The 27167-nt window shown below is 33.6% G+C and overlaps 1 protein-coding gene across 1 annotated transcript; it reads left to right on the top strand.

Annotated features, from left to right (window-relative positions):
* The first annotated feature begins 3037 nt into the window (after positions 1 to 3037).
* On the top strand, positions 3038 to 3981 carry LOC131627540 (uncharacterized). The gene is made up of 2 exons (XM_058898383.1): positions 3038 to 3269; positions 3375 to 3981. Exons 1-2 carry the CDS (start codon positions 3102 to 3104, stop codon positions 3906 to 3908), a joined length of 702 nt encoding a protein of 233 aa, XP_058754366.1. The 5' UTR covers positions 3038 to 3101; the 3' UTR covers positions 3909 to 3981.
* Positions 3982 to 27167: the final 23186 nt, after the last annotated feature.

Genomic DNA, 27167 nt, shown 5'->3' with positions numbered 1-27167 from the left:
ACATTGTCCATCATACAAAAAGTTAATCTGATTTTCAATAAGAGCAACGCTTTGATTCTGCAACATATACTCTTATCACTTACCTCAAGTCTTTGACTGGTTTTTAAACACATATATAATCGTTTCGATAGTGGTTCGGAATAGACGCGAGTCGATTCAGAATCACTTCCGCTGAAAAGTCGTTTAACTCCGTAAAACTGTGAACGATCTATTCACCCCCCCTCTAGATCCTAAGGCCAGCGTCTAACAAGCCTTTGACAGCTTCCACGAAACTTCTAGGGTACCTCCCACCCTGCCCAGCTGAAGAACGAGAAGGTCCAGAACACCCCACCCCAACGCGACCGACGAAAGAATTTGGACCTTGAATGGTTTTCACCTGATTGACCCCACTGTGATGGAGAGGAGGCAGTTGTTTCCTCTTGAACTTGGACAAATTAGCCTTTAAACACCTCCCGTCCAGAAAGATGTTGTTCAGCTTAGTTTCCACCATCCCTTCGTCCACTACGTTGAAAAATCTTACAAAACCATATCTAAGACCTCTCCAATCTTTCTTGGAGGGGATAACTATCTCATCTATTAGACCAACTTCCTTGAACTCAAAGAAAAGATCTTTCGCCTTCCACTGGTTTCCAAAATCCGTAAATAAAAACGAAGTAACATGACCTGATGCACCACCGTGATCATTCTTCAGAATATCCCACCGATTCGCCATTCTAACACTCCCTCTTCCTCCTCCCACCTTGCACCATCCTCCATTGACAGATCTATTCTTAGTCTCCATGACACATGCAAAGAACGATTGTCAATGCATTCTAGAGAGAAGTCAGATCTAATCTTTTTAGATTTAAGCTGCATCCTATGCTAAGTAACCAGGCAGGTTGTGGTCCGATTTATCAAGAATAACATCATTTGCAGATATGGTGTGCCAAGCAAGATTATCACTTATAATGGTTCGAATTTGAATAACAGCATGATGAGAGAGCTTTGTGAAAGTTTCAAGATTGAACATCACTACTCTTCTCCTTACATACCAACGATGAATGGGGCTGATGAAGCGGCAAACAAGAATATCAAGAAGATTGTTCAAAAGATGGTTGTTACGTACAAATACTAGCATGATATGCTTCCATTTGCTTTACATGGATAACGTACATTCGTTCGTACTTCAACAGGGGCAACCCCTTTCTCTCTTATTTATGGTATGGAAGCAGTGCTCCCCGTTGAGATTGAACCATTCTTTAATTCATTAGATTAGTTGATCGGTATTAAAGTCACTTTGGGAATTTCTTCTAATTAACTTCCAAGTGTTTGGATTAGGATCTTTGCTTGACTCTATAGTTATTATTTTTTATTCTTTTTCATATCTAATCTAATATGATAACAAATATATAAAACATGATCAATGCATAATTATCAAGACAAATCATAATTATACATAAATTGAAGATTTAATATTCATAATTATAGATAAATTGAAGATTTTATGCATTATTTCGTGCTTAAGTAATCTAGTAAATGTATGAATATGATAGTGATAAAATGTAAATTACACACATTTATATAAGTTATATGGCAAAACTTGATTTAACATCTCACGTGTTTATATATTTGGATATTAAAAAAAGTTAACTATTTGTAAGATCTAATATTATTATTCTCTAATTTGTAATTACTCTTCAATTGATTTAAATTTATTTTTTCAATAACTTTTATTCTTATGGTACAACTTTCTATAAAGAACAATTTGAAGATATTGAACAATTTTTATTACTTTTAAAACATTAAATAAGAATAATACTTTTGTAGTGATTGTGAAAATAATTATTTATCGGTATATTAAAGATTAACTAAAGGAGAGAGTACTAATATTTCATTTAGAAAAGCATGTCTCCAATAACCTTTCATGACTCAGTTTGGACTGATAAGAGACATTACACCTAATATTTTATAAGCTTTAATTTGATTCTTTTGTGCATGCCCCTTTTGGAAAGTTAGGATGACATAAAGTATGGTCTCCTTATAACTTTAGACTAGTCTTCTTATCAACTAGAATTTAAAATGATGCGACATGCACAAATGTTTAAGTGTATTATATTTATGAAAATAATAATTTCTATGTTTGGGATGGGGTCTGCATAGTTGTTTATTTTTAAAAATTAAATTATAACTATTTTTAAACTATTTAAATGGTTTAGATTTGTAATTATTATCATATTTTTATTGAAATTAATTAAAAAATTAGTTATAAATTTGGTTATAATTATATAACCGGTTTTTTAAAAAATTCAATTTTAAAAATATTTTTATTTTGAAAATTAAAATATTTAAATTAATATATTTTCATAATAACCGGATTATAACTGAATCTAAAAATAATTTAACTCGTTAATAAACATTTAATTATATTCGAATTATATAAATGGATAATAAAGTCATTAATAACTAAACCGGTTAACAACCATTTAATTATATTCGAATTATATAAATGGATAATAAAGTCATTAATAACTAAACCGGTTAACAACCATTTAATTATATCCGGATATTTAAAACGGATTTAGATTTAGTTATGGATTTGGGCCTCACAACCAAATATTTTGCACACCCCTAATTTGAAAATTTAAAAAATATTTAAAAATAAATAAAAGAGCAAAGGAGGAGTGTGAGTAATCCCCATCTAGAAGACTAGCATTATATTTTAATTTTCTTCATTGTACTAAAGTAATTTTGTAATGTATTTACATATAAAAAGTTTATTATATTTGAAAAAATTGTTTGTTTTTCTTTATAAGAATTTTGATTACTTATTATTTTATTTTTATCTATTTTCTTCCCTACAATATATATTTAAAATTGATAAGTCTAAGCCAAATTGAAAGAGGACTCTTACTAAAGTTGATTTCACAACACTAACACTACATATCTTACTTTATTAATGTAGTTGATACCATGTTACTTGTTTTCCTAGGAAACCACTTACATTATCTTTTGCTTTTTCCACACGCACCTGATTTCCCATTATATATAGAACTCCATAGCTAGAGGAAACAATGTAAAAGAATAACAACAAGAAAGAGTAAAGGAAAAAATAGAAAGAAAAAATGGAATGGAAAACATATTATTTGGACATGATTCTTGTCCCATTAGGTTTTTTAATGACCATTAGTTATCATGTATGGTTGTGGCATAAGACTCGATCAGAGCCTTTTTCCACTTCAATTGGAATCAATGCTCATGCTAGAAGATTTTGGGTTCCTACCATGTTAAAGGTAAATGCTATCTATTCTATATTATTTGTAATTTTCCTTTTTACCATATATTTCAAAACATTGATAAATTCTAATGCATAAATTAAAACATCATGTCAATTTCAGGATATTGAAAAGAAGAACATCCTAGTAGCACAAAGTCTCCGAAATCTAATAATGGGATCAACTCTAATGGCCACCACATCAATTCTTCTATCAGCTGGTTTAGCCGCTATCATAAGTAGTTCTTACTCTATAAAAAAGCCTCTCGAAGATGTTATCTATGGTGCTCATGGCGAATTTATGGTAGCTCTTAAATATGTGACACTGCTTACCATATTCTTATTCTCATTTTTCTGCCACAGCCTCTCAATTAGGTTTCTCAACCAATTAAGCCTCCTAATTTGCACACCACAAGATGTTATGTCTTTGGTTACTCCTGAATATTTGGTAGAGATTTTGGAGAGAGGAACAACTTTGAACACTATTGGAAATAGGATTTTCTACTCTGCACTTCCACTTTTACTTTGGATATTTGGTCCTGTCTTGGTTTTCTTGAGCTCTTTGGCTATGTTGATAGTGTTTTACAATCTTGACATTGTTTGTGGAAGTGGAAAAAAAGAGAAGATTGTACTTAGTGATGAAAACAACTATGTCTAATATGATTATGCAATTGTAAGAAAATGCAAATAGATAAGATTAAGAAATAAATATGGCAATCCAATTAGTACTATACTTTTATAATGAAGATATATTTAATTTAGTTCATAAGAAATTGTTTAAAATTCAATTAAATTTAAAAAATATAAAGATAACTTATAAATAGATGGGACATATAGCTCAACAATTACGTGCTAGTTTAGTTAAATGAATATAAACGGTTGATTTAGAATTAATCTCTAACAATAATAGTTATTTATATTTATGTAATAATATAAACAAGTTGTTGATTAGAATTCAATAATTTTTAAGAAAAGATTAATTTTTTATTATTAGAAAATGTCATAACAGGACAAAAAAGAGTTTACTGACCATTTTTATAATAGTTTTTTTTTTAAATTTAAAAGTTATTTTATTTTAGTTTTGAAATTTTTTAAAAGTTAAAATAAATTTTAAATTGAATAAAATTCACATGAATTTACCCATAATTTAAGAGGAATTATTTAAATTAGACGTTTTCTCGTGCGATGCATGGGATAGTCATACACATTTTTATAAAATTTATTATTTATAATTTAAATTTGTTTAAAAAATAAATTAAAAAATATTTAGTAATATATTATTAATTTATGTCATATTGTTTTCAAACTTTAATTTCGTTTTTACAATTGAATATTATTTCATTCCTATTAATTTTAAATAATTGTATCATATAATAAAAATGAGATTATTTATACCTTCTACTATTTTAAATAAGAATACATATTCATAAAATGGAAAAGTTGAATTCACTTTAAATTTGTTATATATTTAAAAAAAACAGTGTATGGACAAATTTCTCTATAAGTGAATTTAATTCAATTAAGCTTAAAAAAACTTAGTGTAAGTTTATTCTCTAAATCATGAATAAATTAAATATTAATTTCAATAGATTATCCTACAATTATTATATTACAATGATGTGCTCAAAAATATTAAGATATTTCATAGGGCTGTTTTAGTAATTTTTAGTTTCACTTTAACAATGTTAAAAGGAGTTAGGACTTAGGACTGACCCTACTTCTTCATCTAAACCAATATATAATAAAAGAAATAACATTTTCTCAATAAATAATTTGGATATACATAGTAGAGCAAGTGCATATATTTTTTTCTCTCATCCCAAATTTGGACAAATATGTAACCCATTTTATGAATGGCACTTAAAAATATCATTCACTCTGTATAAATTTTATAAATATTCAAGATATTTACTATTGCGTAACTCAAAATTAAATTAAATTACAACATTAAAAAACTAATGAACATTCAAAAAATTAATGAAAATTGTTTAAACTATTATAATCAATCACTTGCCAACATGACATCCTCACTTAAACCAATATTCTATTTCTAAATAAAAACTACAAATATTTAAAATAAAATAGAGATTTAAAATTGAGTCGAAGTTATAACCAAAAAAAGTATGAACATTATCTTTCCTTCTTTCAATTTTCATGAAAGACATTTTAAAATAAGTGAAATATGCAAAAAAAAAAAAATTGAAATATATTTTAAAGTATCAATTCAATGTTTGTAGAAAATAATTCTTTTTTAACCAAATTTTTTGATCTAGCAAAATATTAATTGTAAAACAACCTAAATCATATATTGGAGAAGAGAGATGTGTGTTAAAAAGACGAGTCTCAATCACTAAGGTTAAAGCTATAATTAATTTCCTGAAAATAATCATGAATAAAGTTAGATGCAATTTTAAAAAATTCAATATAAATATATAAATAATTAATAAATTATAATACAACATCAATTTTTCATAAAACAAACAAAATTTAAGATAGGAGAGAGAGATCAAGAAATGATAAGACATCAATTAATTAAAATACAGTGTAATTTTTTCATATAATAAAACAGAAAATAAGAAATGAGAGAAATCAGGATCTAGAGCATAGCCTCAAGTTTTGCTTTTATACTTTATGCAATTTTAACACAATTTAACCTTTAGTAAAAACTATCATATAAGCCTGTTTTTATTAATTAAAATATGATATAGTTCTATTGATTCAAGAAAAAAAATGAAATATAGTTCTCTTGTTTTGATTTATAAAAACTCTTCTACATACTAACTAACAAAACAATCAAGAAACCATAACCAGCAAATATATTGTTAAGAGTCTCACATCAGATAATATATGGCTTGAACATGTTCTTATAAGTGGGACAATTCTCACGCTACAAGTCAGTTTTGTAGTGTTGAGTTAGGCCCAACTACACTTCTCAATGTATATGTGTATATGAGTTAATTTCATTAGAGTTAGTGGTTTATATAATGGAGGTGGACTTTTTTTCAATGTAACTAAAAAATAATAACAGCTACAATGTAACTTTTTTTCAGCAAAATTTAATGTCATTGGAGTATGATATTGAAATTTTTTAAGATTAAGAACATGGATTTTTCTTAATGATAGGAATTAGTTGTAAAAGACGTGGGGTAAAAAAAATGTTAATTAAAACCAAACAATATATTTATTAATTAAAAATGATAAAGATAGATAATGAAGTTAGTGGGGTTAATTTTTTTTTAACTTGGAATTAGTGGTTAAATATTGGAAGTAGATTATTAATAATATTATTACAATAATTTAATTGTATTAAAACAATTATTTGATAAACATTAAATGTAAGAGTTAGGGAAAGAAATTTACTTATTATTAAATAAATATTGAATATAAGAGTTGGTGGAATAAAATAGTTTTTATGAAAACAATTAAAAATAATAAAAAAATCAAATAAAGATAAGAGTTAGTTGGTTAGTGAAAGAAAGTTAGTTTTTATTGTATAATTAACTAAATTAAATTAAAATGAATATAAATAATAAATATTAAAATAACCTTAATTTTGACTTGAAAATTACATAAGAGATTTAACAACTTTTATATATAAGATTTTATTGAATTCGAAAAAGTTTATATGAAAAGAATCTGTTGTTATTCTCACAAAAAAAGAAAAACCATGTGTTACTATTAATAAGTGAATGTGTTGTTATATGAGAAAGTTTATACGAAAAGAATGTGTTGTTATTCTCACAAAAAGAGAAAAACCATGTGTTACTATTAATAAGTGAATATGTGTCATTGGGTGTATGGTTTACAACTTTATGTTGTAAAAGTATTGGTACCATTGAGTCAAAGGAAAATATTGGTACTTTGCTTACAAAAAGCATAAGAGCATAAGTGCTCTACATAACAATTCCAATTACTTTTCTTATATATGGCATTGATTTTGATTACCAATAACTTTTGAATTTTTGTTTGTCTTCATCAAATTCTTTTCTTAATAGTGGCACAGAAAGTTTATATCATTGCAAAATGATAGAATTCGTTCAATAATTTTATATAATTATTTAAGGATTTTAATCATGAAACGCACTTATACATTCGAGAGAAAAATATACATATTAGAGTTTTGTTAACCAATATCATTAGAGCATTATAGTCAAGGGACCTAAGAAAGAAAAACTAGTTTTAGTACTGTTAAAGTACATGAGAGAGATAAGTTGCACTACAAGTTAATGGCTACCTTCATCATGCATTCCAACTATTGCTAAGTGTACACTTACAGTAGAGGAAGATTGCATATTCACTACTACGGATTACATATCTTATTATGGTTGGAAGAAAGATTCTACTATGGACGGTGGTCCGTAGTAAAATAGTGTGTGATTGTATGTACCCTCTTTACAATCACAAGTTACTAGCCGTGGTACAAAGATGTAATGCGTAATATGTCACTAAGGTTGTTTGAAACAATCGTGGTAAGAGGTTGAGGTCGAAGTTCGATACCCAGTGCTTGCATTTACTTTGCAAACAAAAATAGAGGTGAAGGAATGAATAGGTGAAGAACTAGAAACATTGAACCAAGTTCTAACCATTAAAATGCAAAATATGAATAATGGACTGCAGAAAGCTTGTATAACATTGAGAAATGTAAGTTGTTTTCTAATATAACTTAATATCTCATATTATAATTTTCTAATTCAATTTAAAAAGTTATATATTTTGGTAAGAGGTTGAAAAAACACTCAAACCACATACTATATAATAAACTCATCTTCTATGACATGTTGGCTGAACGTAATGAAACTGCAACTTAGAAGATATATCATTAAACAAACTTTAACAACAACGTATATCAACAAAAACAAAATCATCAACAATATATAACTTTTATCAACAAAAACATACCTTAACAACAACTTACAACATATATCAACAAAAACAGAATCCCCAATAACATACAACTTTTATCAACAACAATATACCTTATCAAGAACATACAACTTTTATCAACAAAAACAAAATCATCAACAACATAAATTTTTTATCAACAACATAAATTTTTTATCAACAAAAATAATCCTTAAACAACATACAACATATATCAACAAAAACAAAACCATCAACAACATATAATTTTTATCAACAACAACATACCTTAAACAACATACAACATATATCTACATAAACATATAACGTGGAAACGTCTTACGTACCTGAAATGTGAAGAGGAAGTGAAAGATATGAGTTTCTTGTATCATATTCCCTTGATCCATAAGAGATGAATAAGATATGTTGGAGTTTTGTGAAGAAGCGATATACAACTATTAATGGAGTAAGAAATACAGTGTGAGAGAGTGTTAGGGTTTTGTTTTCAAAGAGACAACTACATTATATCCTGAAAGACCAAACTTTCACTTAAATATATGTTATACTTTTCATCACAGTTGATATGATTGACAATTATTAAATGTAGGTACATTTCACAACGGTTGCTATTTAAGATTGTGGTGAAAGTTATTTTAATTTTAATATAAATATTATGAGTATAATTGATACGCCCATTTTGTAACCAAAAATAGGAAAACTGCTGGTGCTGGGATTAAAAGTTTGTAAGCCTAAATATATCACTACAATTAATAATAAGGACCTCAGTGAAATTTCTTTTAATAAGAGAAATAAAAATTCAGGCGCCTAAAATAAGAGCTATGACTTTGATTGGTATAGTATCCAAGGTAATAGAATGTCGCGTTAGGTGTATTTTGTAGTAATGATTAGAGAATTGGTTAGAAATTATAGTTAGTTCGATGAAGCTTGTTACAAACTAACTTTTATATATACACATCATGTAACTAACTCTCTTCAATCAATGGGATAGCTTCATTCGTACCATTTTCTCTTTATTTTTCATGTTTTTCTATCGATTATATCATGTTGATGAGAAACTTCATGATGGTATTAGAGCTCTTCTGAGCTTAGTTGCATATCGCTTTCCTCATCTTGTTATCTTTTTCAACATTCATGGTAGTTTGGGGTGCTAATGCTTTCGTTAATGGTGCTGGAAAAATCGTAGCTCCCGTTTCTCCAGTTCAATATCCCTTTCAACAGCCAGGTAATGTGTATTACGTTTATCCTTTTGATGGTCGATCTTTTGTTTCTGTTACACCAGTTCTCACTCATTCCAACTATCATGCACGGGAGAGATTCATGCGACGTGCTCTTGGAGGGAAAAACAAGTTTGACATTGTGGATGGTTATATACATGTATCGGTCGAGTTTGATATAAGTTTCATGGGTTGGAATCGTTGTAACATGCTTGTTCATTCTTGAATCATGAATTAAGTTGAAGAGTCAATTGAATAGAGTATCGCTTTCCTTGAGAATACCATTGATGCATGGAACAAGCTCAAAGAACAATTTTCACAAGGAGACCATAATCGTATTTCAGAATTACAATGTGAAATTTTTGTCCTGATACAAGATTCACAAATTATTATTTGAATCACATGACCTGAGTCGTGAGAAATACTATTTTGAATTAGAGTTCCATAACCATACCAGGAAATTTTCAGTTTAGTGTGATTGGAATCATGCAGTCTTGTGATTAGAATCAAAGTGATATGATTCGAATCATGAAAAATAGAAAAGGATCATTGAGCTCCCTCTAACTCTAATTCGAGTCATGTGAATAGTGTGATTCGAATCACACTACCAGAAACTCATTTTTTCCAAATTTCAAATGATTTTAGAGATTCTAATATAGTCATCAGTAGAAACATTCTCAAATATAGTTCTAGATTCAAAAACTCAATTAATTGACTTGAATCAAATTGATTAAAGTATAACCAACACTACTAAAAATAATACATTTCATGACAAAGCTTTCATGTTAGCTATTGAAAAATCATGGTTAAATGACAGAAAACGCGCCGTTTCATGACAAAACATAATCTTTTTCCTCGATTTTTCTCTCAACCGACACAAAAAACTGCTCAGGGTTTGAGCTTCCATTTCCTGTTCCTCCAATTTTATGTTTTATTTAGAACCAAAAAAGCGTGTTTATTTTTTATAGATTTTACATTGCATATGTTACCTCAGTTTTTTCGAAAATTAAGATAATAACTCTCTAAATTTTTATTCATTTAGAACTAAAAATGCGCCCTTATTTTTTATAGAATTTAAGTCAGATTTGTTTCCTCGGTTTTAAAAAAACCGATATAAAATCTATCTAAATTTTTATTGTTAAGTCTCATTTAAATTTTTTATGTATGCATGGTTGAATCACTGTGCCCTGTTTCAAACATTTGTAGTAGTTGAAATTTCTTTCCTAAGCTTATCTCTCATGATATAGTTAGCTATTATAACAAAAAGCTTGATATTTTTTTCCATATTGTACATGCTAATTGTAACGTGAGAGAGAGACAACTCATTGCTATAATTTTTTGTTTTCATTTTCTACTTTACTATACGAATGTGTGAGTTTTATTTTTGTTATTAAAATTGACCTGTCACTTGTCATGTAGTAAATAGATATAGACTTAATTTTTTTTTTTAAAGTATTCACATAGACATAGTGGTCCACCCCACCATCACGTACAGCACACATCCTTCCTCTTTTTTCTCTTAATATCTTCTTTTTCTAATATTTATTTTGTTGATTATTTAATTAGTTGATAATTATGACATTAGAATTTTAATAAATGAACTTTGGGTTTGTTTTTGTGTCTTCATTTTAGCACTCCCATGACTACTTGGCATACTTTTTAGAGACTTATTTCTTTTGGATTATAGCTTGTTTATTTTTCTTATTATTTGTTTATTTAATTTTATTATAAAAATAAAAAAATCATAAAAATATATTTATTTTTTAAATTTTTTATCAGATCAAATTAATTAAATTATTAGTTAATTTCTTTAAATAATTTTATTTAACTTAATTAATATTTTCATTTAATTTTTTTCGATAATTAAAAAACCTTTTTTCTTAAGGCAAAAACCTCTTTTCTTAACCAAATCAAAAGATCGAGAGATAATTGGAACACACCTCTTGAATACCTTGATCTTTTGGATTAAAACACGTTAATTAAACAAGAACAACAAGTGACAATTGGACTCGCTTACTTTTGAATACCTTGGGTAAAGACGCACTAGGAAAACACCTATGCTCAAACCTTTACTAAGAGTCCGCAAATATCCTTTTTTACCAACTTGGATAACAAGTGAAAATTGGACTCGCATTCTTTTGAATATCTTGGGTGAACAACACGCTAGCAGCACACATATGCTCAAAATGTTCACTAAACATCCCTTCTAAAATCAACCAACAAACTCGTAGTTTTTACCTCCAAACTACAATTGCTCTGACTTTCCCATTGCACGAGGGAATGCGTAGGCACAAGATGCAATATCTTGGTGAGCACAATAATAAAAAATAAAAACCCCTTTATTTATCTTTTCTCGTAATAATTAGAAGAACGCAAACATCACGTTGTTAGAACAAGATTTGTTCTTATCAATTATCTTAGTTTTGATGATAACAATAATATGAATTTTGCTTAAGATAATATGGTACTCTAATCCAATGCAATTTCCCTTTCAGGAAATATATAAAGAGTACGCATAATTCAGCGCTCAGAAGTTGTGTCTCAAATGGTTCAGCATGCAACATCAGAACATGGTCTGGCAAGACATCAGAAGATGGTCGAAGCAGAATCAGAACATGGGTCTATGGAAGCATCAGAAGAACATGAGATCAGAAGCACTGAAGATCAGAAGATGGTATCACGCTCAGAAGCACTTCAAGGTCAGAAGATCAGAAGATGCTATGCACCAAGCTGTTTGACTCTGATGATATTCAAACGTCGTATTCACAAACATCAGATCAGAAGGAAGTACACGTGGCAGACTACGCTGACTGACAAAAGGAACGTTAAAAGCTACTAAAGGCTACGTCAGTAGACACAGCGTGAACAAGGCTCGAGGTAGTTGACAAAAGCGTATAACATTAAATGCGATGCTGTACGGAACACGCAAAGCATTAAATGCATTCAACGGTCATCTTCTCAACGCCTATAAATATGAAGTTCTGATGAGAAGCAAGGTCACCAATCTTTAACAACTCTGAACGAAAATAAACTTGCTGAAACGCTATTCAATCAAAGCTCAGAATCTTCATCAACTCACTACATTGCTGTTGTAATATCTTAGTGAGATTAAGCTTAAACTGTAAGAGAAATATCACAGTTGTGATTATCGCTTTTAAGAAGCATTTGTAAACTCTTAGAATTACATTAAGTTGTAAGGAACTAGAGTGATCAGTGTGATCAGTATACTCTAGGAAGTCTTAGCAGTTGGCTAAGCAGTTTGTAACTAGAGTGATCAGGTTGATCAGAATACTCTAGAGGAAGTCTTAGGAGTGAACTAAGCCTAGAGTGATCGTGTTGATCAGTAGACTCTAGAAAAGTCTTAGGAGTGAACTAAGCAGTTGTTCCTGGAGTGATCAGTGTGTGATCAGAAGACTCTGGAAGACTTAGTTGCGGCTAAGTGGAAAACCATTGTAATCCGTGCGATTAATGGATTAAATCCTCAGTTGAGGTAAATCATCTCTGCGGGGGTGGACTGGAGTAGCTTCGTTAACAGCGAACCAGGATAAAAATAATTGTGCAATTTATTTTTATCGTCCAAGTTTTAAAGTTACACTTATTCAATCCCCCCCCTTTCTAAGTGTTTTTCTATCCTTCAATTGGTATCAGAGCGCCGGTTCTAAGGTGCAAGCACTTAACCGTGTTTAGAAAAGATTCAGGAAGAGAAAAACGCTTCATTTAAAAGATGGTTGATGAAAGTGAAAAGACTACACCTACACCTGCATCTACATCTGGCTCTGCTGAGCAATACAACGGTAACAATGGTTATACTAGACCGCCGGTATTTGATGGTGAAAACTTTGAATACTGGAAAGATAAACTGGAAAGTTACTTTCTGGGTCTAGATGGTGATCTATGGGATCTTCTGATGGATGGTTACAAACATCCAGTAAATGCCAGTGGCGCAAAGCTGTCAAGGCAAGAAATGAATGATGATCAAAAGAAGCTTTTCAGGAATCATCATAAATGCAGAACTGTTTTGCTGAATGCTATCTCTCATGCTGAGTATGAGAAGATATCTAACAGGGAAACGGCTTATGATATATATGAGTCCTTGAAAATGACTCATGAAGGAAATGCTCAAGTCAAGGAGACAAAAGCTCTAGCCTTAATCCAGAAGTATGAAGCCTTCAAGATGGAGGATGATGAAGACATTGAAAAGATGTTTTCAAGATTTCAAACTCTTACTGCTGGATTGAGAGTTCTTGACAAAGGATACACCAAGGCTGATCATGTAAAGAAGATCATCAGAAGCTTACCCAGAAGATGGGGTCCGATGGTGACTGCATTCAAGATTGCGAAGAATCTGAATGAAGTTTCTCTGGAAGAGCTTATCAGCGCCTTGAGAAGTCATGAAATTGAGCTGGACGCAAATGAGCCTCAAAAGAAAGGTAAGTCTATTGCATTAAAATCAAATATCAAGAAATGCACTAACGCTTTTCAGGCCAAAGAAGAAGATCCTGAAGAATCAGAATCTGAAGAAGAAGATGAACTGTCCATGATTTCCAGAAGGCTAAATCAACTCTGGAAGACCAAGCAAAGGAAGTTCAGAGGCTTCAGAAGTTCAAGGAAATTTGAACGTGGAGAATCTTCTGATGAAAGAAGATTTGACAAAAAGAAGGTCATGTGCTATGAATGCAATGAGCCTGGACACTACAAGAATGAATGTCCAAATCTTCAGAAGGAAAGTCCCAAGAAAAAGTTTCATAAGAAGAAAGGTCTTATGGCAACCTGGGATGAGTCAGAAGATGATTCAGAAGATGAGCAGGCCAACTGTGCGCTGATGGCGACAGAAGATGACGGATCAGAATCTACATCAGAATCAGATTCTGAAGAGGTATTTTCTGAACTTACTAGAGATGAGTTAGTTTCCGGTCTAACTGAACTTCTGGAACTCAAGTCTCAGATTAGTCTCAAATACAAAAAGCTGAAAAAGCAATTTGAATTTGAAACAAAGAAGCTTGAGTTGGAAAATTCTGAATTAAGAGAAAAACTTTTAAAATTATCCAATAATGTTGGATCTCCTTCTGATTCAGAAAAATCCACTCCTAGTCTAAACCATATTCTGAAAGAATATGATTTAAGTTTCAGGAAGTTCTTATCTAGAAGTATTGGCAGAAGTCAGCTAGCTTCTATGATATATGCTGTGTCTGGAAACAAAAGAGTTGGCATTGGTTATGAGGGTGAAACCCCATACAAACTTGAACCTGTTGATGAGATGAAAATCACATACAAGCCATTGTATGATCAGTTCAAGTATGGCCACTCACATGATATTAGGCACACTTCACATGCACAAAGTTTTCACATCACACACACTAAGAAGCATGTGACACAACCTAGGAAATATCATGAAACTCACATTAAGAATTATCATGCTGTTCCTCCTATTGCTTACAATGTTAAATCCAAGTTCAATCAGAACTTGAGAAAATCTAACAAGAAAGGACCCAAGAAAATGTGGGTACCTAAGGATAAGATTATTCCTATTGCAGATATCCTTGACTGCAAAAAGGACAAGGCACAACATGTCATGGTACCTGGACTCTGGATGCTCGCGACACATGACAGGAAGAAGGTCTATGTTCCAAGACCTGGTGCTTAAGTCTGGAGGAGAAGTCAAGTTCGGAGGAGATCAGAAGGGCAAGATAATTGGCTCTGGAACTATAAAGTCTGGTAACTCACCCTCCATTTCTAATGTACTTCTTGTAGAAGGATTAACTCATAACCTCTTATCTATCAGTCAATTAAGTGACAATGGTTATGATATAATCTTCAATCAAAAGTCTTGCAAGGCTGTAAATCAGAAGGATGGCTCAATCCTATTTACAGGCAAGAGGAAGAACAACATTTATAAGACAGATCTGCAAGATCTTATGAGTCAGAAGGTGACTTGTCTTATGTCTGTTTCTGAAGAGCAGTGGGTCTGGCACAGAAGATTAGGTCATGCTAGTTTGAGAAAGATTTCTCAGATTAACAAACTGAATCTGGTCAGAGGACTCCCTAATCTGAAATTCAAATCAGATGCTCTTTGTGAAGCATGTCAGAAGGGCAAGTTCTCCAAACCTGCATTCAAGTCTAAGAATGTTGTTTCTACCTCAAGGCCATTAGAACTCTTGCACATTGATCTGTTTGGACCAGTCAAAACAGCATCTGTCAGAGGAAAGAAATACGGATTAGTCATCGTAGATGATTATAGCCGCTGGACATGGGTAAAATTCTTAAAACATAAGGATGAGACTCATTCAGTGTTCTTTGATTTCTGCATTCAGATTCAATCTGAAAAAGAGTGTAAAATCATAAAGGTCAGAAGTGATCATGGTGGTGAATTTGAGAACAAATCCTTTGAAGAATTCTTCAAAGATAATGGTATTGCCCATGATTTCTCTTGTCCTAGAACTCCACAGCAAAATGGGGTTGTAGAACGAAAGAATAGGACTCTGCAAGAAATGGCCAGAACCATGATCAATGAAACCAATATGGCTAAGCATTTCTGGGCAGAAGCAATAAACACTGCATGCTATATTCAGAATAGAATCTCCATCAGACCTATTCTAAATAAGACTCCCTATGAATTGTGGAAGAATAGAAAGCCCAACATTTCATATTTCCATCCTTTTGGATGTGTATGCTTTATTCTGAACACTAAAGATCATCTTGGTAAGTTTGATTCCAAAGCTCAAAAGAGTTTCCTTCTTGGATATTCTGAACGCTCAAAAGGCTACAGAGTATACAATACTGAAACATTGGTTGTAGAAGAATCAATCAATATCAGGTTTGATGATAAGCTTGGTTCTGAAAAACCAAAGCAGTTTGATAATTTTGCAGGTTATGATATTGACATATCAGAAGTTGTTGAGCCAAGAAGCAACGCATCAGAAGCAGAGCTTCTCAGAAGCAAAGAATCTGAAGATCAAGTATCAGCTTCTCTGGAGGATCTAAGTATTTCTGAAGAACCATCTGTCAGAAGATCATCCAGACTCATCTCTGGTCATTCAGAAGATGTCATTCTTGGAAAGAAGGATGATCCAATCAGAACAAGAGCATTCCTTAGGAACAATGCAGACTGTCAATTAGGTCTTGTATCTTTGATCGAGCCAACTTCTGTTGATCATGCTCTAGAAGATCCAGACTGGATAATTGCTATGCAAGAAGAACTAAATCAGTTTACAAGGAATGATGTTTGGGATCTTGTTCCTAGACCAGATGGATTCAATATAATTGGTACAAAATGGGTCTTCAGAAACAAGCTCAGTGAGAAAGGTGAAGTGGTAAGGAACAAAGCCAGACTGGTGGCTCAGGGTTATAGTCAGCAAGAAGGGATTGACTATACAGAAACCTTTGCACCAGTGGCCAGGTTAGAGTCTATTCGTCTATTAATTTCTTTTGCCACTCAACATAACATCACTCTCTATCAGATGGATGTTAAGAGTGCCTTCTTAAATGGTTATATAGATGAAGAAGTTTATGTCCATCAACCTCCTGGTTTTGAAGACTCTATGTCTCCTAATCATGTTTTTAAACTAAAGAAATCATTGTATGGATTGAAAAAGGCTCCCAGAGCTTGGTATGAACGCTTAAGTTCTTTCCTTCTAGATAATGGTTTCACTAGAGGAAAAGTGGACACTACTCTCTTTTGTAAAACCTTTGAAAAGGATTTTTTAATTTGTCAAATATATGTAGATGATATTATTTTTGGAACATCTAATGCTACACTTGGAAAGGAGTTTGCTAAGTCTATGCAGGCTGAGTTTGAAATGAGCATGATGGGAGAACTCAAGTATTTCCTTGGAATACAAATAAATCAAACATCAGAAGGAACGTATGTTCACCAAACCAAGTATGTGAAGGAACTTCTGAAGAAGTTTAATCTTCTGGACTGCAAAGAAGCCAAAACTCCTATGCATCCAACATGCATCCTAGGTAAGGATGAGAAAATCTAAAGAATACAACTTAGTAGGATTCTGCGATGCTGATTATGCTGGAGACAGAATTGAAAGAAAAAGTACTTCAGGAAGTTGCCAATTTCTTGGAAGTCACTTAATCTCCTGGTACAGCAAGAAGCAAGCAACCATTGCTCTATCAACAACAGAAGCAGAATATGTCGCAGCTGCTGGTTGTAGTACACAGATGCTCTGGATGAAGAGTCAGTTAGAAGATTATCAGATATTTGAGAGTAACATTCCTATATTCTGTGATAATACTTCTGCTATATGTTTATCTAAGAATCCTATTCTTCATTCAAAAGCTAAACATATTGAGATTAAACATCATTTCATAAGGGACTATGTTCAGAAGGGTGTTATTTCTTTAAACTTTGTTGATACAGACCATCAATGGGCTGATATCTTTACAAAACCCCTGGCTGAAGATAGGTTTAAGTTCATTCTGAAGAACATCAGTATGGATTTATGCCCAGAATGAGAAGATGAGAAGTTCTCATGTATGAGTATCTTCTGAAATGAATGTGGAACATTTTCTTTTAATCAGAAGTTCTGATTGAATTCTTTTAGAAATTATGATTCGGTTATTACTAACGTTTCATTGTCTAAGTTGATTCAGAACCTCTTTTAAAGCAAAACAGCTGTTACGTTTTATCTCGGGATGGTAAACCTGTCGTTACTATTCATGGATAAGCGCGCGTGCAGTTGAAGGGACGCCGACCATAGGTAACTGTGCTAGTCACCTCATTTGTCTTTATTATCTCTCCTCACGTCACGTAACATTAAATGCTAGTCATCATTCGTTTCATTTTATTTTCTTTTAAATACTCTTCAAAATGATTTTTGGTTTTCTATCTCCTTGCATTCCTCATAAAGTTTGTCTCTCTCTCTCTTCATATCAAACCCTACCTGTTCATTTTTCTGCAAACCCATCATGAACTCTTCATCAAGCCCAGGAAATAATGAAAATGATAAAAACAACAAACGAAAAGCTGTTGAAACATCACCCTCCAAACCCAAAAAGATCAAAATCACCTATGATCCTCTCAAGGTGAATCCATTCGAAGCAATGTTGTCTGGAAACTATTCTAGACGTGTGTTTCATCCTCCTGGTGAAAGCCCTCCATCATCTCCATCTTCTTCCTCATCTTTCGACCTTCAAGACTCAGCTTCCTCTAATCTTTCCTCTCCCTTAATCTCTTCTGAAGACATCTCTTCATCGTCACCCGCTGAGGATGTTGTCTCTGGTAAAGGTGGTGGAAGATCTGCTTCAGGACCAAGTCTCCCTGATCCCTCGCCTGAAAGCCCTAGAAGCAGTCAATGAGGCGTTTCACTCCTTCATGGCATGCTGGCACAGACGTTGTCTTAGCTAGGGTCCTAGGATTTGGTCTTAGTCGTTTTATTTTTCTTTGTTGCACATCTTCTTGTAATCCTCTTTTGCTGATCAATGAAAAAGTTTCTTTGTTTTACATTCCAGTGTTTCTATTTGTCTTATGCATCTGAATCTTTTTAAATATTCTTTTTTGATGTTATGACAAAAAGGGGGAGAAAGTTAAATGATAAATGATTTGATTAAATCTATCAGTTGCTGGGTAAAGGCTCCCACACATTCACTAACAAGAACTGCAAGTTCTATATGGTTTAAGTGTTTTGCAGGTACAGAAAAGTGAAGTGAATCTTCAGAAGCAAACACAAGAAGCAAAACCATGGAAACTGAAGCAAGCTGAGTGCTGTCAAGCTTCAGAGATCAGAAGCAAGAAAGAAGAATGAATCAGAAGCACTGAAAATAGAATTTGAATATCATTGTCTATCCTGTTCTGACAAAATTCTATTTGCTCTGATACATATAATGTTATGGCTCTGACACATTATTTGCTCTAATACTTTATTTCAGCCTATATGGCTCTGATACATATAATGTGTTAAGACATACGTTTTATGTTCTAACTCGTTCATGCTGACTTTTGTCGTTTAGTTTTTTGTTCTGTAACATTTCAGGATGTAGAGATGCTCTGATGATGCTCTGGTACATTCAACAATGTTCTGATACAAATCTAGCATGAAGTGATGTTGGTAGACATTCAAAAGTTCTGAAGCTATCCGAGGGAAGCAGAAATCAGAAGATGTGAATGTCCTAAAAGATCCAGAAAATTCAAGTTCTGAAGCTGTCCTGAATGGAAGCAGAAATCAGAAGCTGTGAATGTTCTGAAGATCAAAGAAATTCAAGTTCTGAAGCTGTCCTGAATGGAAGCAGAAGTCAGAAGCTGTGAGTGTTCTAAGGATCTAAAGAAATTCAAGTTCTGAAGCTGTCCAATGGAAGCAGAAGTCAGAAGCTATGAATTCTCTGAAGACAAAAGCTTATATGATCGTCTCTACCGAAATAATCAGGGAAGTCTTTTATCAAAGTTCTTCGAGTATTTATTTCAGGGGGAGATTATTTATCTCAGGGGGAGATTGTTAATCTCAGGGGGAGACATATTCATATGCTTATGTTATAGCTGTGTAATTTGTCTTTTGCCGTCTACTCTTTCTGATCGCAAATTCATATCATTTATATATGTTTTGTCATCATCAAAAAGGGGGAGATTGTTAGAACAAGATTTGTTCTTATCAATTATCTTAGTTTTGATGATAACAATAATATGAATTTTGCTTAAGATAATATGGTACTCTAATCCAATGCAATTTCCCTTTCAGGAAATATATAAAGAGTACGCATAATTCAGCGCTCAGAAGTTGTGTCTCAAATGGTTCAGCATGCAACATCAGAACATGGTCTGGCAAGACATCAGAAGATGGTCGAAGCAGAATCAGAACATGGGTCTATGGAAGCATCAGAAGAACATGAGATCAGAAGCACTGAAGATCAGAAGATGGTATCACGCTCAGAAGCACTTCAAGGTCAGAAGATCAGAAGATGCTATGCACCAAGCTGTTTGACTCTGATGATATTCAAACGTCGTATTCACAAACATCAGATCAGAAGGAAGTACACGTGGCAGACTACGCTGACTGACAAAAGGAACGTTAAAAGCTACTAAAGGCTACGTCAGTAGACACAGCGTGAACAAGGCTCGAGGTAGTTGACAAAAGCGTATAACATTAAATGCGATGTTGTACGGAACACGCAAAGCATTAAATGCATTCAACGGTCATCTTCTCAACGCCTATAAATATGAAGTTCTGATGAGAAGCAAGGTCACCAATCTTTAACAACTCTGAACGAAAATAAACTTGCTGAAACGCTATTCAATCAAAGCTCAGAATCTTCATCAACTCACTACATTGCTGTTGTAATATCTTAGTGAGATTAAGCTTAAACTGTAAGAGAAATATCACAGTTGTGATTATCGCTTTTAAGAAGCATTTGTAAACTCTTAGAATTACATTAAGTTGTAAGGAACTAGAGTGATTAGTGTGATCAGTATACTCTAGGAAGTCTTAGCAGTTGGCTGAGCAGTTTGTAACTAGAGTGATCAGGTTGATCAGAATACTCTAGAGGAAGTCTTAGGAGTGAACTAAGCCTAGAGTGATCGTGTTGATCAGTAGACTCTAGAAAAGTCTTAGGAGTGAACTAAGCAGTTGTTCCTGGAGTGATCAGTGTGTGATCAGAAGACTCTGGAAGACTTAGTTGCGGCTAAGTGGAAAACCATTGTAATCCGTGCGATTAGTGGATTAAATCCTCAGTTGAGGTAAATCATCTCTGCGGGGGTGGACTGGAGTAGCTTCGTTAACAGCGAACCAGGATAAAAATAATTGTGCAATTTATTTTTATCGTCCAAGTTTTAAAGTTACACTTATTCAATCCCCCCCCTTTCTAAGTGTTTTTCTATCCTTCACACGTCAACACTCATTCATAAAACTAACCGAATGGATTCCATCGGGTATGATGGATGTGAGGGGTGTTAATACATTCCCCTCACATAACCGACTCTCGAACCCGTTCATGGTTGCGATGACCATCGTATCCATTTCTTTCTCTTATGAGTTTTGTATGATATTTTCCCTTTCCTTTCTTGGAATAAATAAAGATCGGGGCGACTCTGTTTGTACCTCGAGCGTGCGATGCGCTCGACGGTGCGAATTTTTGGTCGGCCGCGACACCAACATAGTTCTAGTTATAAAGAAAAATGGGATTCTTAGGGTTTGTATAGATATTAGAGATTTAAATTCTGCAACCCCAAAAGACAAGTATTTGATGCTTGTGGAAGAAATGTTGGTGGATTCTGCTACATGACATGAGTACATAAGCATGCTCGATGGATACTCTAGTTACAACCAGATATTCATTGCCGACGAAGATGTCCCAAAAACAGCATTTTGATGCCCTGACGCGTTAGGCACCTATGAATGGGTAGTGATGCCTTTTGGCCTAAAAATTGCTTGGGAAACTTACCAAAGGGAAATGAACTCAATTTTTCATAACTTTATCGAAATGTTTATGCAAATTTATATTGATGATATTGTTCTTAAGTCTGTTTCAAGAAAGAGTCATGTCGATCATCTTCGACAATCATTTGAAAGAATGAGAAAGTATGGTTTCAAAATGAATCCTCTTAAATGCGCTTTCTGTGTGTAGGCTTGGGATTTTTTAGGCTTTGTGGTTCACAAAAAAGGGATTGAGATAAATCAGAATATGACCAAGGCCATCATGGAAGCGAAAGCGCCATTCACGAATAAGGAATTATAGTTGCTACTGGGTAAAATCAACTTCTTGAGTAGGTTTATTTCAAACTTAAGTGGCAAGACTCAAGCCTTCTCACCCTTGCTTCGACTGAAGAAAGAAGGTTATGAATGGAGGAAAGCTCAACAGGAAGCTTTCGACAAGACTAAGCATTATCTTGTTCAACCTCCAATACTTCCTCCTCCTTGTAGAAATAGAAGTATGAAATTGTACATATCTACATCTGATGTAACCTTAGGGAGCATGTTGGCTCGAGGGGGTGAAAATGGCGTCAAAAGAACCATTTACTACCTTAGTCGAGTTTTAAATGATGCAGAAACTATATATAGTTCAGTTGAAAAATTGTGTTTATTTCTATATTTTTCATGTACAAAGTTGAAGCACTATATAAAACCAGTTAATGTCTATGTCTCTTCTCATTTCAATGTTATTAAGCATATGTTATCTAAACCTATATTGCACAGTCGAATCGGAAAATGGGAACTTGCCTTAATTGAATATTCATTAACATATACACCTTTAAAAGCTGTAAAAGGGCAAATACTGGCAGACTTCATAGTCGACTCCATAAACGATAGTTCTTTAAATTACCTCGAACTAGTGCCTTGAAAGTTATATTTCGATGGCTCTAGTCATAAGCATGGAACAGGCGTGGGAGTCCTTATTATTTCTCCTAATAAAATCCCAACAAAATTCAAGTATAAGGTCAGAGGCTTTTTCTCAAGCAATGAGGCCGAATATGAGGCTTTGATAGTCGAGCTTGAAACCTTGTTGGAATTGGGGGCAACTCGAGTCAAAATAATGGGTGATTCTGAGTTAGTTATAAGACAAATCACAAAAGAATATAAATGTGTCAAGGAAAATCTCATTATGTATTTTGTGATAGCTAACATGCTCTTGCGAAGGTTCGTAGCAGTAAGAATTCGATATATACCTCGGCTTGAAAACTAAGAAGCCAATGATTTGGCTCAAATTGCTTCATGATATAAAATATCAAAAGAGAAGCTCCAAGAAGCAATCGAAGTCAGAGGAAGGGTCGTTTCAACCAAGATGTGCCCATCTGACCTGGAAACCACGAAGTTAGGGTATGCCGACGAAGAAAAATTTCAAAATTCTGGCCATAGACAGCTTAACACACGAAGATTGTGAAGGATAGAAAAACACTTAGAAAGGGGGGGGGTTGAATAAGTGTAGCTTTAAAACTCTTAAGATAAAAACAATTTGCACAATGATTTCTATCCTGGTTCGTTGTTAACTAAACTACTCCAGTCCACCCCCTTTGAGTGATTTACCTCACCTGAGGATTTAATCTACTAATCACACAAGATTACAATGGTTTTCCACTTAGATAACCTCTAAGTCTTCTAGAGTATTCTGATCACAACCTGATCACTCTAGGAACACAATGCTTAGATACCCTCTAAGACTCTCTAGAGAATCCGATCACAACTTGATCTCCTCTAGTTCTTACAAATGAATGTAAACAAATTCTTATAAGAGTTACAATGCTTCTTAATAAGCTATTATCACAACTATGATTTTTCTCTTAAGTTTAAGCTTAATCTCACTAAGATATTATAACAGTAATGAAGTGAGGTTGAAGATGAAGTTTGAGAGCTTTTAGAATTTGACAGTGTTTCTGTATGTTTGCGCAAAGTGTTGTATTCAGCTTCTCATCAGAACTTCTATTTATAGGCGTTTGAGAAGATGACCGTTGGGAGCATTTAATGCGTTGCGTGATCCGTACAGCATTGCATTTAATGTTTCACTCTTTTGTCAACTACCTCGAGCCTTGCTTTTGCTGTGTCTACTGACGTTGCCTTTAATAGCTTCTAACGTTCCTTTTGTCAATCAGCGTAGCCTGCCATCTTGTACTTGCTTCTGATCTGATGTTTGTATAAACAATGTTTGAATATCATCAGAGTCAAACAACTTGGTGCAGAGCATCTTCTTGTCTTCTGACCTTGAAGTGCTTCTAGCGTGATACCATGAGAACTTCAGTGCTTCTGCTTTTGATCTCAAGTTCTTCTGATGCTTCAATAGACCATGTTCTGATTCTGCTTGACCATTTTCTGATGTCTTGCGAGAGCATGTTCTGATGTTGCATACTTGAACCTTCTGAGTCAGTGCTTCTTGCGCTGATTTTGTGCATACTCTTTATATATTTTCTGAAATGGAAATTGCATAGGATTAGAGTACCACATTATCTCAAGCAAAATTCATATACATTGTTATCATCAAAACTAAGAACATTGATCAGAACAAGTCTTGTTCTAACAATCTCCCCCTTTTTGATGATGACAAAAACATATATAAATGATTTGAATTTGCAATCAGAATATCAGACGACTAAAGACAATTACACAGTTATAGCATACGCATATAAACTTAGTGTGTGAATATGTCTCCCCCTGAGATTAACAATCTCCCCCTGAAATAAATACTGGAAGAAATTTATAAACAAAGGACTTCCCTGAGTATTTTCCATTTCAGTTGAGACGATCACATATGCTTAGATCTTCAGAACATTCAGAGCTTCTGCTTCTTGCTTCCATAGGACAGCTTCAGAGCTTTGAATTTCTTCTTGAATCATTGCATGCTAGATTGTATCAGAACATTGTTGAATGTACCAGAGCATCATCAGAGCATCTCTACATCCTGAAATGTTTCAGACCAAACTAAACGACAAAAGTCAGAGCATGAATGAATCAAAACATAAAATATGTTTCAGAGCATATACTATGTATCAGAACACATAAAATGCATCAGAACATAAAATATGTATCAGAGCACATAGAAAAAATGTATCAGAACATATAAAGAGTAAGAATGTGTTAAAGCATATTCTATCACAAGAATATCATAACATTCTTCCTTCTTGCTTCTGATCTTGAAGCTTCACAACACTCAGCTTGCTTCAATTTCCATGAGCTTGTTTCTATATAGAATTGCATTTCCTCATATCTTTGCTTCTTATGTTGAGCTTTTTAGAATGTCTTCAATCCTGCAAAACACTCAAAGACATAGAACTTGCAAATTCTGTTAGAAATGTGGAGACTTACTCCCAGCAACTGATAATATAAATCAGATCATTTATCACATTGTCTCCCCCTTTTTGTCATAACATCAAAAAGCATAAAAGATTCAGATGAAAAACAAACAATATGAGAGAAAAGAAGATAATTTTCATTGATTTCATCAGAAGAATTATCAAAAGATACAAAAGGAGATGCAAGAAGACAGATGCAAGAACAAGGAGACAACTAAGACACAAAAAGACTACGACTAGCCTAGCTTAGACATAATCTTGGCCAGCATGTCATGAATCCCAGCAGTGCTTTCATTCTGCTTCTTCATGAAGTCTCTAAACTCTTCATGTGCTTGATCTTGCTTATCCAGGTGAGAAGCAAGAACTTCTTGATTCTGTTGAAGAGCCTTGATAGCGTTCACCAGAGTAGAGGGTTCAGCAGAAGAAGATTCACGGCTATCGGTCAGAAGGATAACATTACCAACAACAGCATCTAAAGTGAGAATATCATCTTCAGCAGGATGAATCTCAGCATCTTCCATCTCAACATCCGAGTCAGACTCAGAAACAACTTCAGCAAATTCTGGATCAGGGATCTCAGAATCATCATTCTCCAAGGCTTGAAGAATCTCAGCAAGATTCTTTGGAGGAATGGGAGCAGCAACTTCTGAAGGGTAGACAAATTCAGGAATAACCATATCTGGTGCTTCCTCAGAAGGATTCATCCTTAACCAGTTGAATAACCATTGGAAGTCTCCAGTCAGAACCGGATATTGAGGCTTCCAAACAACCATAGTCAGACATGGTTCATCTTCCAATTCATCAGTGAACTTCTTCTCCTCAAGAGCTCTACAATTTCAGATGGGATGATAGTACTTGCCATCATCAAGATCCAAGTAGTAACCAGAAGATCCAGATGCTTCAGCAACACATCTTCTCTGGATTTTCAGTGCATCATTCTAAAACTCCCTTCTAAAGCGATTCCATAAGCTTTGAGTAGCAGCATGATCCATCTTGGAGTCATAAGCAGCTCTCAGAACTTCCATTCTATTTCTGAACTTTAAATTGAACAAAGCAAAGTCAATAGGAATGGTGGGTTCAGGAGGGTTAAAAGAGAAGCAATAGTCAAGGTAAAGAAGAGAGTGGAGGTTGGATTCTCTGTCAGGTAAGGAAAGGGTTAAAGAAAGTGGAGATTCTGTGGTGAGGGTGGATGAAGAGGGGATATCAGAAGATGTTGGGGGACAGACGTTTAGTGGTTGGGGATTAAGAATAACAGGAGAAGAAGGTGGTTGGATACTGTCTGGGATGGTGAGAGTATTTTGAGGTTCAGGAGAAGGAGGCTTTGGCTTAGAGGAACTACCAGCTCTTAAAGCACGGAAAGTATCCCTGACGCGCTTCTCTCGATATTCCTTGGAATTTACTTTGAGAGGATCATAAGTAATCTTCTGCTTCTTAGCTTGCTTAGCATCTTCTTCAAAAGCTTTTCTTTTCAATCTTGCTTCTTTCTTCTTTTGTACCTTCTGCTGCAGCTCAGCCAGAGAAGGAAGGACTCTTCCTCGAATCCAGGCAGGATCAACAAAAGATTTAGCTATTACAGAAATTTTCAAATAATGCTTAACAACCTTGTTAAGCTCTTCTTTGAACACGGAAGCAAAGCCTTCAACAGGAACCCTTCTGGTCAGAATATTTGGAAATATTCTTGGAACAGAAGTTACCTTCTCAATAAGACGCATCCTTTGTAGATCAAAGCCATTCATAACATGTCCTTGAATGACACAAAAGAACCTGGACGTTTCAATAGTTCTTAGAGGATCCAACAAGTCACTTTCTATCAGAATGTTTGAAATCATTCTGGCGAAAAGAATAGCATTCTTCTTGAAGTCTGGAAACTTCTTGCGTTCTTCATCTCGTGATTCTTCAATACTTGTTTTCAAATTCTGAAATAGAATGTGTGAGATGTTAACTTCAATCCCTCTGCCAATGCAGAAAAGAGCATACTTATGTTCCAGATTGATGTATGTTGAGGTAAAAGATCTCTTTCTATGATAGAGAGATCCTAGAATAATCTCAGCCCAAACTTTGTAGAACGACTTCAACAAACCAGTTTGATGAGATGCAATACCGGAAG

Source organism: Vicia villosa, unplaced genomic scaffold (assembly GCF_029867415.1).
Source record: "Vicia villosa cultivar HV-30 ecotype Madison, WI unplaced genomic scaffold, Vvil1.0 ctg.000366F_1_1, whole genome shotgun sequence".
Classification (NCBI taxonomy): domain Eukaryota; kingdom Viridiplantae; phylum Streptophyta; class Magnoliopsida; order Fabales; family Fabaceae; genus Vicia; species Vicia villosa.
This window is presented reverse-complemented; position numbering and strand designations above follow the sequence as displayed.

Coding starts and splice junctions, on each gene's coding strand:
- LOC131627540 (XM_058898383.1), top strand. CDS start 3,102: ATGGAATGGAAAACATATTATTTGGACATGATTCTTGTCCCATTAGGT. Junction 3,270..3,374: donor GGGTTCCTACCATGTTAAAG/GTAAATGCTATC, acceptor TGTCAATTTCAG/GATATTGAAAAGAAGAACAT.